This window comes from Meles meles, chromosome 18 (genome assembly GCF_922984935.1).
Source record: "Meles meles chromosome 18, mMelMel3.1 paternal haplotype, whole genome shotgun sequence".
Lineage (NCBI taxonomy): Eukaryota > Metazoa > Chordata > Mammalia > Carnivora > Mustelidae > Meles > Meles meles.
In genome coordinates this window covers 48,893,251-48,912,889 of record NC_060083.1, presented here as the reverse complement: position 1 = coordinate 48,912,889, position 19,639 = coordinate 48,893,251, and the positions used below count along the sequence as shown (strand labels likewise).

Here is a 19,639-nt window from a genome sequence, read left to right as displayed (position 1 = left end):
CCAAAGAATGTGGGCCTGGCCTTTTGGATGCCTTTTGGGCGCCAATTCTGACCAAGGTGTTAGGCTAGTTCAAATATCTACTATAGGGTAAACTGTATTTCAATAGGCCACCCGTGTGTGACCTAGCATGACTATGCAACTTTCTCTGTGTGTTACAATCTCATTGGCCACCTATGTGTGGCCAGGCTCAACGACATGGCCTTTGCCCTATAAAAGTTAGTCTACAAGGCTGGGGAGGGGTCGCTCTCTCTGCAAGAGGCAGCCCCAACCCATCAGTTTGATTCTCCGTGTTGGCGCGAAATAAAGCTTTGCTTAACCTTCACTTTGTATCAGTCTCACTCCTTTGATCACAGATCCTAACTAAGGAGGTTCTGTCTTTCCTATTTAGGGGCAAACACATGCTGTTGTAATTCTTGGTAAGGAAAAAACTACTAATTTTCAGAATAAACCAAAAACCCCACAGTTAGATTAGTAAACCAAAGGGGCAGGTTCCACTGGTTGCCCATCCAATCCCTTCTTTCACACTAACAGAACGCTGATTTTATTTTAGGTTTTTTTAGGTTGGTTCTCTTCCCTAGCCTTTGAGAGTGAACCTTAATTAGTAAATGAATCTTAGTAACAACAATTGCAATTTCATTAATTGGTTTAAGAAAATTGCATGCTTTTCTTTGGTCAACAGGATGTGAAGCAAATGGGGGTGGGAGAGAGATGGATTTCAAGAACTTTTCCTCAATCTTAAAAAAATGGACCCAATAAGGCCAGTTGTTCTACCAGTCTCTGAACAATGATATGTGCAAATATACATGTTGAAAGTGTGGTAATTCTCTTGCAGCTATGTACAGACAAGCTGGAAAACAATGACCAATATGCTGAAAATGGCAGAGCAGAGAGATGGAAAGAAATCGAGTCCTTGGTGATGCTGTTGAGCCTCAGAATTAACTTCTCTATAATCACTATACCTCCAGAATTCTCTATTATATGAAATTATAAATTCCCTTCATATCTCAGTCATTCCAAATTGGATCTTTGGTAATTCCAACTATTCTAACTGCTACAACAGCAAATAAAACTGACTAGGGAAAAGATTATACAGGACCTAATCAAAGGTAAATTTTAACAGAAAATTCTTATTTCCTCTAGAAATTTCAAACTTAAAAAGTCTGGGGCAAAGGGGGCGCCTGGGTGGCTCAGTGGGTTAAGCCTCTGCCTTTGGCTTAGGTCATGATCTCAGGGTCCTGGGATCGAGCCCTGCATCGGGCTCTCTGCTCAGCGGGGAGCCTGCTTCTCCTCTCTCTGCCTGCCTCTCTGCCTACTTGTGATCTCTCTGTCAAATAAATAAATAAAATCTTTTTTAAAAATGGGGGGGCAGAGGTACTGAGTTTAGATGCTAAAATCGTTTTTTACTCATCAGTTACTTAAAACCTTGCAATGGCTCCCTTGTGGCTTTAAAGCTATAATTGAAACTTCAGCATGGCACACAAGCTGCTTCACTGACTGATGAGTGATTAACTGTCCATGCTTTTTAGCAACTTTCTAACTCACCCTAGGTTCCAGGAATAGAGAATTCTTGCACATGCCAGAATGTACCATATGGTCTCCTATCTTCATCTACTGGCAAATGTTACCTTCCCAATGTGCCCTCACTCATACTTATCTTTCAGTGTTCAACTTGCATTCTCCTCTCCTTCCTATCCCCCAACTGTATTATCACTGTTAGGCTAGGAATCTCTCTCCTATATTAAACTTTAAGCTCTCAGAGAACAGGAACTATCCCAAGCATGTATCATAATGCTTGATACAGAATAAGCACTAAAAATACCCTTTGTGATTTAACTGACCATACTTGGGGGGCAGTCCTAAGTTCTTTCCATTACAATTCTGGATGCAGACTTATAAAAATATATCCATCATCACAGAAAGTTCTACTGAATAGCATTACTCTAAAAGGTCACTAAGTTACAAAATGTAAGATGAAATAATATGCTTTTTTCAGAAAATTCATGCCATGTGACAAATGTTTATTAAGAAAACAGGACCAAGAACATAAAATGTCTAAGAGATAGCTCTGTTCCCAATAACATTCTTGGTCTGAACACAGACTACTACCTAAATGCTTTACAATAACCATAAATGATATTTACACCAAGTTCTTTCCTAATCAAAATGGTAAGTTCCCTAAAATAAAAAAAAATTTTTTTAAGATTTTATCTGAGCCAAACGCAGAGGCTTAACCCACTGAGCCACCCAAGCACCTACTTAAAATAAAATCTTTAGTGAGCAAATCATCCCACAATTTTCAAATTTTTACATGTAATTCAAGTTAATGTAGACTAATATATGAGTATAATTTTAGTTAAAGTATTTAATATAGTGCAAGGCACAAAATAAATATTCAATAAATATAGGCTGAATCTGAGTCTACTGTAATGCAGATGAACAAAGTTTTTTTCCCCAAGTTTTATATCTTTATATACTGTAATAGCCAAGGGCAGGCTGCCTCAAATGAGCCACTTTAGCATAAAGACCATTTTGAGTCTTAGAAAGCAATCAAAACCCAGCAAATTCTGGAAAAGTGCTTTACCTCACCTCAACTGCCTAAAAAGAATTTAGAGAATCTACTATAGGAACAGAGTTATCCCCACAGATAACATTACTGTATAAACTAAGTCTGGTATATGGGGAGGAACCTGACAAGACCTATTTGATCCAAGTCCTCCATGTCCCATTTTGTCTGAGTGGCCCAGCAAACATTTGTTTACTAAACATTTACTCTTTTTCATCTTCCTATGAAGGGTATTCCTTCCCCTTGAAACCCAGGACCCTCTCCCCTCCTCCTTAGTTCAGAAAGACGTATATACCTTATGATGCCTCTCTTTGGAATTTCCATGTCTATATGGATTTTCAATACTTAGTTTACTAAATTTGATTTTCTCCTTTTAATCTGTCTCATGTCAATTTGATTTTTAGTCTAGAAGAAAGATCTTGGTGGAAACAGGAATTTTTGTTCTCTGACAATACATACAGAAAGGACATTTCAATACCATAGACATAGGTTTACTATCTGAGGATAGTAAAATTCTTTTGTTATAGAAATAGAATTAGTGTTATAGCGATATCTTTATCCTATCTGCCATATCCTATTAATTACTGATACATCCTAGTAATTATAAGAAATAATTTTACGAAAGACATTTCATCTGAAAATTGCTGAACCATGGAGCTACCATGCAAGAATTTCAGTCATTCTAATAGTAAACATAACATTTTCAGTATTACTTATTCCTTCAACTTATTAAAAGATTAAGAGTGGTTTAGGAAGAAGCAAAACAAAATCAAACCCAGCTTGTTAATCTTTAGTTTAAAAACATGACTAGCTTACTTTATATCTTGGTGAGACATAAAAGATCCTTATGAAACTTTTTTAAAGAACCAGTTCTTTTGATGGAAGATACTTAGGGATGAAGGAAAGAAAATCATGGCTCTTGGGGTTGGGGGGGAGGCTAAGTCAGTTAAGCACATCTGCCTTAGGCTCAGGGCATGAACTCGGGGTCCTGGGATGAAGCTCCACGATGGGTCCCCTGCTCAGTAGGGAGTCGGGTTCTCCTTCTCCCTCTGCTCCTGCCCCCCCCATGCTATCACTCTTGCTCTCTCTCTCTCTCTCTCATAAATAAATAAATAAACTCTTAAAAAAAAAAGAAAAAGAAAAAGAAAATCATGACTCTTAGAACACTCTGAATCTGGAAAAAATTAAGTTAACCTATTTTCTCCAGGAAGTCAAATAAAACCTGTGGGAAGGGGAGTTTGAAGAACACATTTATAATGTTAAATTTTTGGTTACCGCGTTTCTTTTATTATTCACTTATTTATTTGAGAGAGAAAGAGACACATGCACATGCACCCACACACAAGTGGGAGGAGGGGCTGAGGAAGACGGAAAGAAGGAAAGAATCTCAAGCAGACTCTGCACTGAGTGTGGAGCCCAACACTGGACTCAATCCCATGACCCCCAGATCACGACCGAGCCAAACCAAGAGTTCGACACTTACCTGACTGAGCGACCCAAGCACCGCAACTGAGTTTCTTTAAAGACATACAACTTGTAGTAAAGATGTTCCCCATTCACAGAACCGTACTCCAAAGATCCTTGAGGACAAGAGTTTATGAAAGCCACCCCACAGCAACTTTTAAAAGATAGTTTCTCTTTTTAGCATCTCACTCATTTCATGGATCTACCATTAATGTTTTACTATCATGAGTACATGTATGTATTTTTATTAAAACTGCCATATAGGTGTACCTGGGTGGCTCAGTCAGTTAAGCATTAGAATCTTGGTTTCGGCTCAGGTCATGATATTGGGGATCGTGGGATTGAGCCATGTGGCTAGCTCTGTGCTGGGTGTGGGGTCTGCTTAACAGGCCCTCTCACCCTCTCTGACTGCCCCTCCACTCCCCCCCAAAAATCTGCCACATATCACAAATAAGCATGATTATATTACATATGAGGAAACCATGAGGTAGTACTGAATATCACAAACTTGCAAAAGCACAGATCTATAATCTAGAGCATTTTATATGAAATATTAAAGTTTTCTAAGAAAACAAAAAACTAGATCTATTTAGATGAAAAATCTGACAGTGTTAAAATAATTTACCATTTTAACTTGGTGAAATACCAAATATCAAACTATGCTATATGAAAAAAAGCATTAAAAAGAAAATTTTATGTTTTAACACAATTTAAATATCTTTTAAAATCAAAAATTAGACTCTATTTCCTAAATATTTATTTTTCTTCATTGCACATTCTGATTTGTGAATGTAGGATTACAAGTGGCATATCTGAAATATACTTGGCTTTTTAAAGTAACTGATATGCAGGAAGAGTGTCCAAATTAAACCAGTTTAAATGATTTAACCTTTTAAAAAACTGTTGTTTAAAATATATGATTGGATTAATAACTAAAGACAGCTTTCAGAGGAACTTCAATCAGTATTTTAAATTTCAAGCACCTTGTGCAATAGGCAAAGAATGGGCACCTGGAGGATAAGCACAAACTAATTATAAGAATGAAAACAACATCCCTTAAATTGGAAAGAATGAGTCACAAAAGGACCTCTGCTGATAGCAAAAACCCTACATAGATTTCTCTGGCTTCCTTCCTCAGCAACAATAATGGAAACAGAAAACTGTGAAAACAGACAACCTTGGAAACGAATTTTTGGCCTATGTATTGTAGTGCAGGGCTAAAAGGGCTTGTAACATTAATTTGTCCTAAAGCCCAGGGGAAGCATAATTCCAAAGCTCAAATAAGGGTAGACTACAAAGGAACCCAGAAGAATGGAAATGAACCATAGAGTTAAATAAATTATATTTTAAAGCAAAATTCTATTAGTTGAGGGAAACTGGAGGGGGAGATGAACCATGAGAGACTATGGACTCTGAAAAACAATCTAAGGGTTTTGAAGGGGTGAGGGGTGGGCGGTTAGGTGAGCCTGGTGGTGGGTATTACGGAGGGCACGTATTGCATGGAGCACTGGGTGTGGTGCATAAACAATGAATTCTGTTACACTGAAAAATTTAAAAAATAAATAATTTATTAAAATTGAAAAAAATTCTATGCAAAGGTAAAAGCTTCTCTCTGGATAGTTATTCATTTAATATATGATCACTGTACACATAATATGGGTCCAAAATCATGCAATGTCAGTAGTTAGCTAGCCTCTCACCAGAAATTTCAGAACAAACTATTTCTGCTCATTCTTTTCCTTTCCCAGATATTCTAGTAACCAAGTCCTTTCTATTTTACCTCAAAAATGTCTGCCTTGTGTAACCTCATTGATCATAATCTCACTTCTTTACTCTTTTCATCATCTCTTAACTAGTGTCTCCTCACTACAGTCCATTTTATGCACTGATCCCAAGATATGTTCCTACAAATGTAATTCATGTATAAAACAAGTACCACTGAGTGCTTACTAGGTGCCGGGGCTGTGCTAAGGAAACAGCAGTGGAAAAGAGAATGAACTTGTCATGAAACTTGCTTTCCAGTAGAAAAGAGAGATAATAAAACAGAGTAACAATATATACAATAAGATAAATAGTGATAATTACAATAGAGACAGAATATAAAAGGGTTGTACATGCAAAATAATAAGAGGGATGAAAAGAAAGGGTAGGGGGCATCTCCTTGCTGTAATTTCTCACTATGGCCTTCACTATTTGTCATTCCATTCTGTCAATTCTCTCTCCCCACTTGACTATGCCCAAATACTCTACCTTAAGCCATTAAGAACAGAGGAGAAAATATCCACAACTGGAAGGGAAGCATTATCTAACTTAACTTGCCCAATTCTCATCTTAATATTTGCCACTCTAGTTGAGAATCCCTAATATTTTTAGTAAATATTGCAGGAATGTATGGGCAGAAAAATATTGAGATCAATATTCTGCTGCATGAAAAAAATTTTTTTTAATTAACCTCAACTGTATTACTGTACATTTAATAATCAGGAAAGGCAGGGGTACCCTGGGTGGCTCAGTTGGTTAAGCATCTGACAACTGATTTCAGCTCAAGTCATGATGTCAGGGTTGTGACATGCTGAGCATGAAACTAGCTCAAGTTTCTCTCCCTCTCTCCCTTTGCCCCTCCACCTCCTACTCACACACTCTCTCTCTCTCTTAAAAAAAAATAAAATAATCAGGAAAGCCATGGAGAGATGTTAATATTAGTTTACATTTAAGGCAATTTTTCAAATAATAAACATGTAAGAAACTGACAAGTCAACTCACAGCAAATAATTGGTACCCATTTTTAATATTTCCATGAAAAATAAGGGGAAAAAATCAAAGAGCAAAAATGCACACAACTTAAAAAGAAAAATCTCTCTCAATTACCACAAGAAGCCACTAAATTCTGGCCTGCTTGTTGCTGTGACATAATCCTCAGCAATTTAAGACCTCTTAACATCCAACTTGTTACTTCAAAGAAAAGATACAGTTTTCCGATCTCAGTTTAGACTTAATTCCATTATTAACTGTCTCATTTATTCAGTGACAGCAATATATGAAAAGTGAAAATTCAAGTTTCTACTACGGCTGTCTACTAGCTGTGGACACTTGAGAAAGTCTTTTTATCTTGAGCAAGTCTTTTTTCTCTCATCGATAAAATGACATGGTATTTGCTATACAGATTAAATGAGGTAATATATGTTAAAGTCATCTGCCTTTGTGAACCAGAACATAAGCAAATGTAAGGTAAGAGTTAGTCAACACATGCTTCATCAAAGCCAGTAACTTTACTTGACCTCTTATACTCACTTTCAATGAAATATGGATACATAAATGTAAACACAGTGACAGTCTGAACTGATGTGAGGACAGAAAAAAGCGTACATCCCTTACCCATAAGATAGTTAACCTATCTATATTAGGTAAACATTTCTATAAAGTTCATAAACAATAGAAGTTACATATTAGGAATACAGGCAATAAGCACTATAGCACATGAGGCAAAAGCCTGATAATTGTGAACCAAAATGAGATATAAGCTGGACTTTAATGACTGATTAGATAGGATTAAAGAGGTAACTTGAAAGCAAGTGGCAAGTTTATTCCAGATAGAGTGAATATCATGATCAAAAGGGTAAAACACTAATAATATAAAGGATTAAGAAGTCTGATTTAGATAAAGTAGAAAGTTTCTTAATAAGAATTACAGGGAATAGAGGCTTGAGAAGTTAGGTGAGGTCAAGTACGGCCAAGCTAATAATTTTTTAACTAAGAAATTTAACATGGCAGTAGGATGAGAGTGAGGGCAGATGATGGTGAATCACAGAAAACAGTATATTTGTTTGTTCATTCATTCAACAAATATTTATAGATCTACTAATGTGTAGGCATAGTCTAGATGCTGGAAATCAGTCAGTCAGTAAATTTGTAGGGCTTACACTTATCAAGAAAGACTGACAACAACCCAAACCAAGCAAAGTAAAATATCTCAAAAAATGATATCTATTCTCAGGACAGAAATGATAATTGGATGGAGTATGAACATGGTAGGGGATGAAAAGGAAGACCACTGAGGAGACTGAGAGGAAAGGCAAGTGAGTACTACATGCATATGTGGGGGCAGATGTATATGGGAAATCTCTGGAATTTCCCCTCATTTTGCCATGAACCTAAAAATAGGATCTAAAAAATAAAGTCTATTTTATTTTTTTAAAGAACTATTTACTTTAGAGAAAAAGAGAGAGCATGAGCAGGAGGGGCAGATGGAAAGAGAAAATCAAGCAGACACCGCACAGAGAATGGCACCTGATGCAGGGCTCAATCTCATAATCCTGATATCACTACCTGAGCTGAAATTAAGAGTTGGACACTTAATTAACTGCATCTCCCAAGTACACCTGAGGTCCATTTTTTAAAGATTTTATTTATGTATTCATTTAGAGAGAGAGCACACATGCATGAGAAGGGGGAGGGGTTGAGGGAGAGGGAGAAAGAGAATCCCAAGCAGACTCTGTGCTGCCCTGAGCAAGGAACTCCACACAGGGCTCAATCTCACAACCCTGAGTTCATGATCTGAGCCAAAATCAAGAGTCAGATGTCAAACTGACGGAGCCACACAGGCATCCCAATATTAAACATTTTATTTATTTGTTTAAAGATTTTATTTATTTATTTGACAGAGAGAGAGAGTGAGGGAGGGAACACAAGCAGGGGGAGTAGGAGAGGGAGAAGCAGGCTTCCCATAGAGCAGGGAACCCAATGCAGGGCTCGATCCCAGGACCCTGGGATCATGACCTGGGCCAAAGGCAGATGCTTAACAACTGAGCCGTACCCCCCAATATTAAACTTACTAGTCGCTATTATAACTACAGAATTCTGTTCTTATAACATAAAAGCAGAAATAGACAAAACATAAACAAGTGAGTATGGCTATGTACCAATAAAATTTTGTTTACAAAAATAGGTGGTAGGCCAGACTTAGCCTGTAGGCCACAGTTTATCAGCTCCTAATATAGAAGATGGAGGGATCCTATATTCAAAACTAGGTCTCCATGCTCACTGATTCTCCACACAGGATTTCTACTAAGTTCATGGTGGCAACAAAATGGAGGACTAGAAGCCTGACAATAAAGTTGATGACAATCTCATGATCAGATGGAATTAGCCAGAGTCCTGCTAAAGGGTAAGGATTGACACAGACAAAGAGATCTGACCCTAGACATATGGAATACATGTGAATTGAAACAAACTGAATTATAACCTAGCCCTTATCCACTTCAACATTCCATGAAATCCAAAAGGTCAGACTCTCAACACAGATGCCTTACATAAGTAAAGGCTTTCCCTCTCTCGAGAAAATTATTTACTCCAGACAGTACAGTTCTTGTAAACACAATGTCTGATAAACAAAAGAAAAATGTTGAGACATGTGAAGAAGCGGGAAAATATGATCCATAATCAACTGGAAAAATAATTAATAGAAGCCGATGCATATATGACCCACATGTCTTAGCAAAGATGTCAGCTATTAAGCTATTATTTTCAGCTATTATGTATGCTAAGAAAAAAGACGTTAAAAATAAAAACAAAAAAAATGGGTTGAAAATTTCAATAGAGAAATGTAATTATCTTTAAAAGAACCATATGGGGATGCCTGGGTGGCTCAGTCAGTCAGGCATCTGACTTCGGCTCAGGTCATGATCCTGGGGTCCCACGATCAAGCCCCACATCAGGCTCCCAGCTCAGCAGAGTCTGCTTCTCCCTCCCCCTCTGCGTGTGCTCTCTCTCTCCTTGTCACATAAATAAGTAAAATCTTTTAAAAATAAAAATAAATAAAAATAAAAGAACCATATGAACATTCAATAACTGAAAAATACTACGGTAGAATTAACTAACTGGGGGGGCGCCTGGGTGGCTCAGTGGGTTAAAGCCTCTGCCTTCGGCTCAGGTCGTGATCCCGGGGTCCTGGAATCGAGCCCCACATTGGGCTCTCTGCTCAGCGGGAAGCCTGCTTCTCCCTCTCTCTCTGCCTGCCTCTCTGTCTACTTGTGAGCTCTTTCAAATAAATAAATAAAATCTTTAAAAAAAAAAAAAAAAGGAATCAACTAACTGGGCTTAACGGCTACTGGACAGAGCAGAAGAAAGTATCAGTAAACATGAAGACAGGCGAACATAAATCAACCAATAAGAAAAAAAAGTCCAAAAAACAAAAATAACACAGTTCCATATATATAATATCAAAGAATCTAATATATACAAACTAAAGTTCCAAAACACAGATGAGAAAAAAAATTGAAGAAATACTTTAAGAAATAATGGCTGGGGCGCCTGGATGGTTCAGTGAGTTGAAGCCTCTGCCTTCAGCTCGGGTCATGATTCCAGGGTCCTGGGATCAAGCCCCGCATCGGGCTCTCTGCTCAGCAGGGAGCCTGCTTCCTCCTCTCTCTCTGCCTGCCTCTCTGCCCACTTGTGTTCTCTGTCTGTTAAATAAATAAATAAAATCTTAAAAAAAAAAAAAAAAGAAAAAGAAAAAGAAAAAATGGCTAAGGTTTTCCACAATTGATGAGACATCAACACATAAACTAAAACTCTCCAAAACCTAAAAAAGGTAACAGAATGAAAGTCATATAACTAGGCAATATCATATCCCAGTGATAAAAGCCAAAATGAAAAAAAAAAAAAAATTTAAAGCAAACAGACCAAATTAGGTCACATTACATGCCAATTTGGGGCGGGGGGCAAATAACACAAATGATGGCTAACCTTCCATCAGAAACAATAAGAGTCAAGAGATAATAGAAAGCATCTTTAAAGTGTTGAAAGAAAAAAATTACCAATCTAAAATTTCACACCTAAGGAAAATATCCTTCAAAAATGAAGGTAAAGTAAAAACATCATGGGAAAACAAGAACTGAGATAATTCACTGCTAGCAGACCTACACTTAAAGAAAAGCAAAGGAAATTCTTCAGGGTGAAGAAGAATCCCACATAGAACACCATTTTTCTTTTTTTAAGATTTTATTTATTTATCTGACAAAGAGAGAGAGAGAGCACAAGCAGCGGGAACAGCAGGCAGAGGGAGAGGAAGAAGCAGACTCCCCGTGGAGCAGAGGGCCCCATGTGGGGTTTGATCCCAGAACCCTGGGATCATGACCTGAGCCAAAGGCAGACACTTAACCGAATGAGCCACCCAGGTACCCCTAAAACGTCATTTTGTAAGAAGGAAGGAAGTATACTAGAAGAGGTAAATATATGGGTAAGTATAAAAGACATTTTTTAAAAAATCTTGAAGATATTGACTGCTTAAAGCAACAGTAGTATAACATACTATGAAATACATGCCATAGAAGTAAAATATAAGGGGCGCCTGGGTGGTTCAGTCATTAAGTGTCTGCCTTCAGCTCAAGTCATGATCTCAGGGTCCTGGGATCGAGCCCTGCATCAAGCTCCCTGCTCAGCGGGGAGTCTGCTTCTCCCTCTCCCACTCCCCCTGCTTGTGTTCCTTCCTCTCGCTGTGTCTCTATCAAATAAATAAAAATCTTTTAAAAATAAAAAAAAAGAAGTAAAATATAAGACAACAGAGTGGGATATAAGTAGAATTAAATATCATAAGGTCATTACAGTGCTAAGAAAGTAGTAAAATAAAAATTCAAGTTAAACCATAAAAAGTTAAAAATGCAGGCTGTAATCCCTGTGTAATCTCTTAACAAAATCCAAGAAGGTATAGCTAAAAGGCTACGAAAATGGATAGAGTATAAAAAAAACTTTGATACATTTTTAAAAGACAGGAAGCAGGGAAAAAAAGAACAAGGAACATATGGAATGTAAAACAAAGATAAGAGACTTAAACCAAATCATATCAAGTTATACAGTCAATGTAAATGGACTAATTATACCATTTAGAAATAGAAAATCAAATTGGGCTTAACAACAAGACAAAAATACATGACATTTACAAGAGATACACCTTAAATACAAAAATCCAGATAGATTTAAGGCAAAAAAGTACTGAACACTCGACTAGGCCAAAAAAAAAAAAAAGGAAGGAAGGGAAAAAAGAAAAAGAAATTAACATATATGAGTTATGAAATCAGTAGTTTAAAAATTGGCAGTTATAAAATAAATTTACTTAATATAGTTAAATATTTATTTGAGAGAGAGAGAGCACGCACGAGCGGGGGTTGGGGAGCAGAGAGAGAGGGAGAAGCAGACTCCCTGCTAAGCAGGGAGCCCAATGCGGGACTCCAACCCAGGACCTGGAGATCATGACCTGAGCCAAAGGCAAACTCTAACCAACTGAGCCACCCAGGCACCCTTGGTGATTATTTGTATTTAACTATAAGCTTTACTCACTTACTTTGTCTTACTTTTCTTTCTATACTCCTGCCTTTTTTTTTTTTTTACTTTGTTGGGAGACAGCCTCAAGTTTTTTTCTCCCAATAGCTTTGTTATACTTGGGGTACTATACTTTCTGAGTCCGTGAATATCTGAAATTAGCAGTTATTTTTTCTGCTCATACTTGAATGATGGTTTACCATTACAGTGATACTAAGTAAAAGTATTTACATATATCAAAGAAGCATATTTTAACTTCTACTAATTACTTGAATGACTTTAAGTAATAAGGTTAAAATAAAGTTAAGAAAAGATCTATATAAACATACAACCTTTAAATAGAATAGAAACACATATATATTTCCTTTATAACTCATAATTCAGGAGATTCATACAATTGTTTGTTTGTTTTTTCATAAAAACTTAGGAGCACCTAGTCCTATATGCATCAAGAACAATTTTACATGGAAGATATGAATTAAGTTATACAATTCAAAGCTGATATTCACATGTCCTTAGGGGGAAAACACTGCCTGAGAAAATTCATGTTATTATATGATATAAAATCTATTTCTATGAAATATTTGTCCAGTGGCCTACACAAAAGTTCAGATCTACTATTTAAAAGACAAATTATGGGGTGCCTGGGTGGCACAGTCATTAAGCATCTGCCTTCGGCTCTGGTCGTGATCACAGGGTCCTAGGATCCAAGTCCCGCATCGGGCTCCGCATCGAGCCTGCTTCTCCCTCTCCCACTCCCCCTGCTTGTGTTCCCTCTCTTGCTATGTCTCTTTCTGTCAAATAAACAAAATCTTTAAAAAAATAAAAGACAAATTGTAACAACTTCTCTTTATTACAAATTCTTTTTAAACTAATACTAAGTTGGTCTCCTAATACCCAAATAATTATGCCTATGAGAAATCTCACCTTATTAATCCTTAATATAAGCTATGAACAAAAGTTAATATAAAGAATAAAGTCCACCCAATTATTCATTAACAACTAAAGAAAAAGGTAATGATGAAAACACTAATGAAGTCATTCCATAAGCATACTTTTTAAAAAAATTATAACATTTATTCTTGCCCTAGAATCTCTTGCCTTGGAGTACATTTGAAGAAAAGTACTGCTTCTCTACAAACAGGGTTCTTTTCATACAGAATACAAAGCACTATTTTTACAACTACTCTAACATAACTACTCTAAATTATAAACATTTTACATGAAAAACCATGGAGAAGAATACTAAAATAAGACCCCCAAAATCATTATTGACATAATTAAATACCTAGTAAATCAAAGGAATTAGCTTCAATAATACAGTAGAACCTTGACATGTATGAATTTAACAACATCTCTACTAGAGCAGTACTACTCAGAAGGCTCACATATAATAATTTGTAATTTTGCTGAAGTGAAAATATAATGCCTACCTTTAATAAGGATAGTATGTATGCATAAGTTACTTATCCAGTACTCAGGGCAAAGACTATCCACAACTGTATCCTATTATGGCTTTATTGATTTCTATTAGTTATATGAAGTTGTGAAGTAAGAGAAAATGCTGGTGCTGCTGTCAAAAGTGAACAGCTAAAGGTATCTAAGAAAATCATGGTTCTAGGCCACAAAACAAATTTTGGACAAACCATTTCTTTAAATGTCAAATGTGGAGGCAGTTTGGATATCTGACATATATTAGTGTGTGTGTGTGTGTGTGTGTGTGTGAGAGAGAGAGAGAGAGAGAGATCGAAAAGTGACCATTGGAATGATGTCAATTATTGTCTTCTGCCCAACTCAGTCTATCTGGGGAGACAGAATAATGCAATGTAGTTCTCTGGATTGGATTCTGAAGCAGAATGAGGACATGAATGGAAAAACTAATGAAATCCAAATAAAAATCTGGAGTTTAGTAAACAATACTGTACCAACACTGGTTTCTTAGTTTAGACAAATGGACCATAATAAATAAGATGTAACAGGCGCCTGGGTGGCTCAGTGGGTTAAGCCACTGCCTTCGGCTCAGGTCATGATCTCAGGGTCTTGGGATCGAGTCCCGCATCAGGCTCTCTGCTCAGCGGGGAGCCTGCTTCCCTCTCTCTCTCTCTGTCTGCCTCTCTGTCTACTTGTGATCTCTCTCTGTCAAATAAATAAATAAAATCTTTAAAAAAAATTTTTAATAAATAAATAAATAAATAAGATGTAACGACATAAAAGTGGGTAAGAGGTATATGAGAATTGTCTGTACTATCTTTGCAACTTTTCTTTCAATCTAAATTTAATCAACAGGTACCTGTGTGGTTCAGTAGGCTAAGCATCTGCCTTTGGCTCAGGTCATGATCCCAGAGTCCTGGGATCAAGCCCCACATCAGTCTCCTTGCTTGGCGAGAGACAGGATTGAGAATACTGACAAAGAATAGGAAACCATAAATAAAATGGTGTCCACCTGCCAACTGTTTTTCAGGGGAAAATCAGTGTCTATATAATAGAAAAACACGGAGAATACCTTGATTTGGTCATCAAAATCACTAATGAATGACAGAGAGTCATTGTATGTTTCTGGCTATGATGCCCCAAGGGGGGAAAAATGCATTTAAGTAACATTCAGACCAGAGATACATACCCTTCATCTAATCATTTAAAAAAGAAAAAAATCAAACACAAAATTAGGGGCATTCTGCTTATTTTCAAAAGGACAGAGAGCTTTTATTCTTCAAAACTGTCCAAAAAGGCAGAGAAACTATTTCAAATTGAATGAGAGTAAAAAGACATGACAAGTCATGCAATGCCTTATCCTGATTAGATCTTGGAAATAAGGGGGAAAATTCTACAAAGGAAATTACTGCGTAAACTATCAAAATTTGGAAAATGGTAGATTAGATAAAAGCATTCTATTAATGTTAAACTGTTTGAGATTGATAACTATACTGTGATTATGTAAAAGAATTTCCCTGTCCTTAAGAAATACACACTAAAAGGATCGCCTGGGTGGTGCAGTTGTTAAGCATTTGCCTTCTGCACAGGTCATGATCCCGGGGTCCTGGGATGGAGCTCCACATCAGGCTCCCTGCTCAGTGGGGAGCCTCTTCCTCTGCCACTACCCCTGCTTGTGTTCTCTCTCTCTCTGTGTCAAATAAATAAATAAAAATCTTAAAAAAACAAATTAAAAAAAAAAGACAGAACAGGGTATAAGTGCAATGAGTCAGACAAAGACAAGTAACATTTGTTTTCACTGATATGTAGAATCTAGAAGAAAAAAACCAATCAACCAAATAAACAGAAACAAATTCATAAATACAGAGAACCAACTGGTGGATGCCAAAAGGGAGGGGTTTGGGGGGATAGGCAAAAAAGATAATGGAGATCAAGAGGTACATACTTTCAGTTATAAAATAAGTCACAGAGATAGAAAGTACAGTATAGGGAATATAGTTAGTAACACTGTAATAATTTTATGGCAACAGATGGTGACTACAATTATCATGGTGAGCAATGGGTATGTTGTATACCTGAAACTAATATAACACTGTATGCCAACCATACTTTAATAATTAAAAAAAAAAAAAAAGGAGAATAAACAGAAACAAATTCATAAATACAGAGAACCAACTGGTGGATGCCAAAAGGGAGGGGTTTGGGGGGATAGGCAAAAAGATAATGGAGATCAAGAGGTACATACTTTCAGTTATAAAATAAGTCACAGAGATAGAAAGTACAGTATAGGGAATATAGTTAGTAACACTGTAATAATTTTATGGCAACAGATGGTGACTACAATTATCATGGTGAGCAATGGGTATGTTGTATACCTGAAACTAATATAACACTGTATGCCAACCATACTTTAATAATTAAAAAAAAAAAAAAAGGAGAATAAACAGAAACAAATTCATAAATACAGAGAACCAACTGGTGGATGCCAAAAGGGAGGGGTTTGGGGGGATAGGCAAAAAAGATAATGGAGATCAAGAGGTACATACTTTCAGTTATAAAATAAGTCACAGAGATAGAAAGTACAGTATAGGGAATATAGTTAGTAACACTGTAATAATTTTATGGCAACAGATGGTGACTACAATTATCATGGTGAGCAATGGGTATGTTGTATACCTGAAACTAATATAACACTGTATGCCAACCATACTTTAATAATTAAAAAAAAAAAAAAAAGGAGAAAAAAGAAAACCACCCTAGGCACATCAGTATAAATCTAGAAAACTAAAAAAAAGGAGGAAAAAGACAGATCTCCTTTAAAGAGGCAGCAATTAGCCTAACAACTGAGTTCTCACCAGAAATAATTCAAGTGGCGAAGACAATGAACTATACCTGAAAGTGCTGAAGGAAGATAACTGCCAACCTAGAATTCTACTCCCAGCAAAAATATCCTACAAAAAATAAAGACAAAATAAGGACGTTTTCACATAAAGAAAAGTAAGTTTACCACAGAAAGGAAATGATAGAGAATCTTCTCCAGATAAAAAGGTTATCCTGTCTAGAAGAAAGTAAGGGATGAAGGAAGGAATGAAAATCAAAGTAACGATCAAATACGTAGGTAAACCTAAATAATGGTGACTACATAAAACAACAACACTAATATCTTGTGGAGTTTAAAAAACACACACAGGTAAAAAGAACCTAATGGGGGGCACCTGGGTGGCTCAGTGGGTTAAAACCTCTGCCTTTGGCTCAGGTCACAATCCCAGGGTCCTGGGATCAAGTCCCACATCGGGCTCTCTGCCCAGCAGGCAGCCTGCTTCCTTTCCTCTCTCTCTGTCTGCCTCTCTGCCTACTTGTGATCTCTGTGTCAAATAAATAAATAAACTCTTTAAAAAAAAATTATTTGTAAAAAGAACCTAATGGTCTTGATTGTCCAAGAAGAAAGTGAAAGTACCAATGACATTAAACTTAGATACTCGAATCTTTAAGGTAACCACACAAAGAATTATAAGAATATATAACTTCCAAGTCAAAAGGAAGAGATATGGAATAATTAAAAAACGGTTTTGATCAATATAAAATAAACCAAGAAAGGAGAAAGAACATCAGTCAGGACAAGTATTTAAACCAAAAAGATCATTGTTGAATTAATGCAGATTAACCAACATCTCCCTTAAGAGAAAAAACTTGTCTGAAAAAATAAAGTTCAACTGTATCCTATTAACATTAAAACCATATAGAAATGCTGAAAGTAAAAGAATAAAACAAATCATACTATGCAAACACTAATCAAGAGAAAGGATAGCTACAGTAATATTAGACAAAGTCAGCTTTCAAACAAAAGACATTATTAGAAATAAAGAGGACATTTCATTATGGTGAAACAGTCAAATTCACCAGGAAGACAGAGCAATTCTAAATGACAATATATCTAATAAAATAGCTTCCAAATATTTAAAGCAAAAACTGTTAGGAACAAGAAAGAGAAACAGACAATTCAATAATCACAGTATAAGATTTAATCATATCTCAGTAAATAATTTCTTTAAAATAAATAAGGATCTAAAATACATGAATACCACCATTAACTACACTATGCCCAATAACTGCAGAATCCACATTATCTTCAGGTGAATCCAAAACATTCACCAAATAAGGCAAATCTCAAAAACTGTCAAAAAAGAAAACTTGTAAAATGCAGAAAAACTGGGAAACTGAAAAGATTAAAAGAATATAATAAATATCTATAACCCATTGGCAAAAAACAAATATTTAGTACATCTCTCATCAACGTTTCTCCAAAAAAGTATATATCTAATTTCTGTTTGTTTTTACCTTAAAAGCCTAAGAATTACTTCCTTATTCTTAAACCAACCTTAATAAACTTTATTTTAATGACTGCAGAATTTTATTTCAGTTGCATTGTATTTCACTTTCTGTACAACCCTCTAAGGACAGTTTCTATTTTTATAGTCTCTTTCCCCAAAGAGTGCCTAGGACTGAAATAATATCACATGTTAATTCATTAAGTAAATTTTGGTCTAGAAAGTTTTTAATAAGTAGTACACAAAAGAATTACTCTGTCATATATTTTAAATAAATATGTTTCCTCCACAAGCTTTCTTTTATCTGACTGTTCCTGGTAAGTATTAAAGTTTTCCATACTCTTACTTAAGAGTATGGCAGCCTAGAGGAATATAAACTTTCTTTTTTTCTAAATTAAACAAACCATTAAATAAACATAAAGTTGTAGCATCAATTCAGATCCCTAAAAGAACTTCCCTTTCTAAAATATCACACAGAATAAGTGTAACATAGTCACTTACCACTTGATCTGTTTTTACGACTTGATTTCCCTCCAGTAAGAAGCATCTTGAGACTATTCCGAAACATGGTTGTGCTATTCTACTACTCACAAGACTGTAAAAGAAAATATGGGAAAATACATTAGAAAAATGGATTTTCTACTCAAAATACTATTAATAATTAATTTTAAATGCACTATCTGGAATTAAATTATGTTTAAATATATAGTACAGAAATTTTAACAATATGACAAAAACATTTAATTAAATTAACTTAATTAAACATTTTAGTGTTTCTTTAAAAATATACTATAATACTTTGAGTGCCCTAAGAGATAAAGATAGATATCGTGAAGGGTACAAAGAAATAAAATAAAGAATTAGGTAGCTATAAATACAGCTTAACCTTTCATTTGACTCTCCTTTTCTTGGACAATTTTCCCATACACCCAACACACACACATACATACACACATACACATATATATCCAAAATTTAATAAGAGTCTAGAAACTTAGACCAGATACATATTTTCCATTGACCAAGCCAGAATTCCACCGCAAAGATATACTGATTCACTGATATACGCGAATGAGTGCCTATCCTCCTTTTGTCCCACTTCTATCAAAGGAAAATTCTTCCAGTTGTGCTTTGGATTATGTCCTCTCTCACCTCTTCAAGGACTTTTAGCCAAAAACCATCTACTTTTTCTTCTCACACAGCTTTAATTTTTTTCACGCTACTGAATCATTCCAATCATAACACAAACATGCTAGTATATCCTAACTAAAAACAAATAAGCAAGTCCCTCTCTTTGTTCCCACATGGTCCAATTACTGCCAATATCATTACTCTCTGTAGCAAAATTTCCGAAAAGGGTTGTCAATACTTGGTGCCTCCAGCAGATGGAACAGAATAAACATAAACTAAAATGGAGGTTAACAAAAAATATCCAAACCAAAGCACTGAGAAATAAAGGTTGAAAAACATAAGAGAATAAGAGGCCTATGGAATCCACTGAAAGGTTCTACCATACACATCATTGAAATCCCAGAAG

The 19,639-nt window shown here is 35.9% G+C and overlaps 1 protein-coding gene across 5 annotated transcripts in view; it reads right to left on the bottom strand.

Moving 5' to 3' along the window:
- The window catches only part of TANC2 (tetratricopeptide repeat, ankyrin repeat and coiled-coil containing 2), a 375,880-nt gene that overhangs the window by 298,180 nt on the left and 58,061 nt on the right, over nucleotides 1-19,639 (bottom strand). For all 5 annotated transcript variants that reach the window (XM_045983964.1, XM_045983965.1, XM_045983966.1 and 2 more), the window contains exon 2: nucleotides 18,604-18,697. In XM_045983964.1, the coding sequence (XP_045839920.1) occupies nucleotides 18,604-18,670 (67 nt within the window). In that variant the 5' untranslated portion in view covers nucleotides 18,671-18,697. The remainder of the gene's footprint in view (nucleotides 1-18,603; nucleotides 18,698-19,639) is intronic.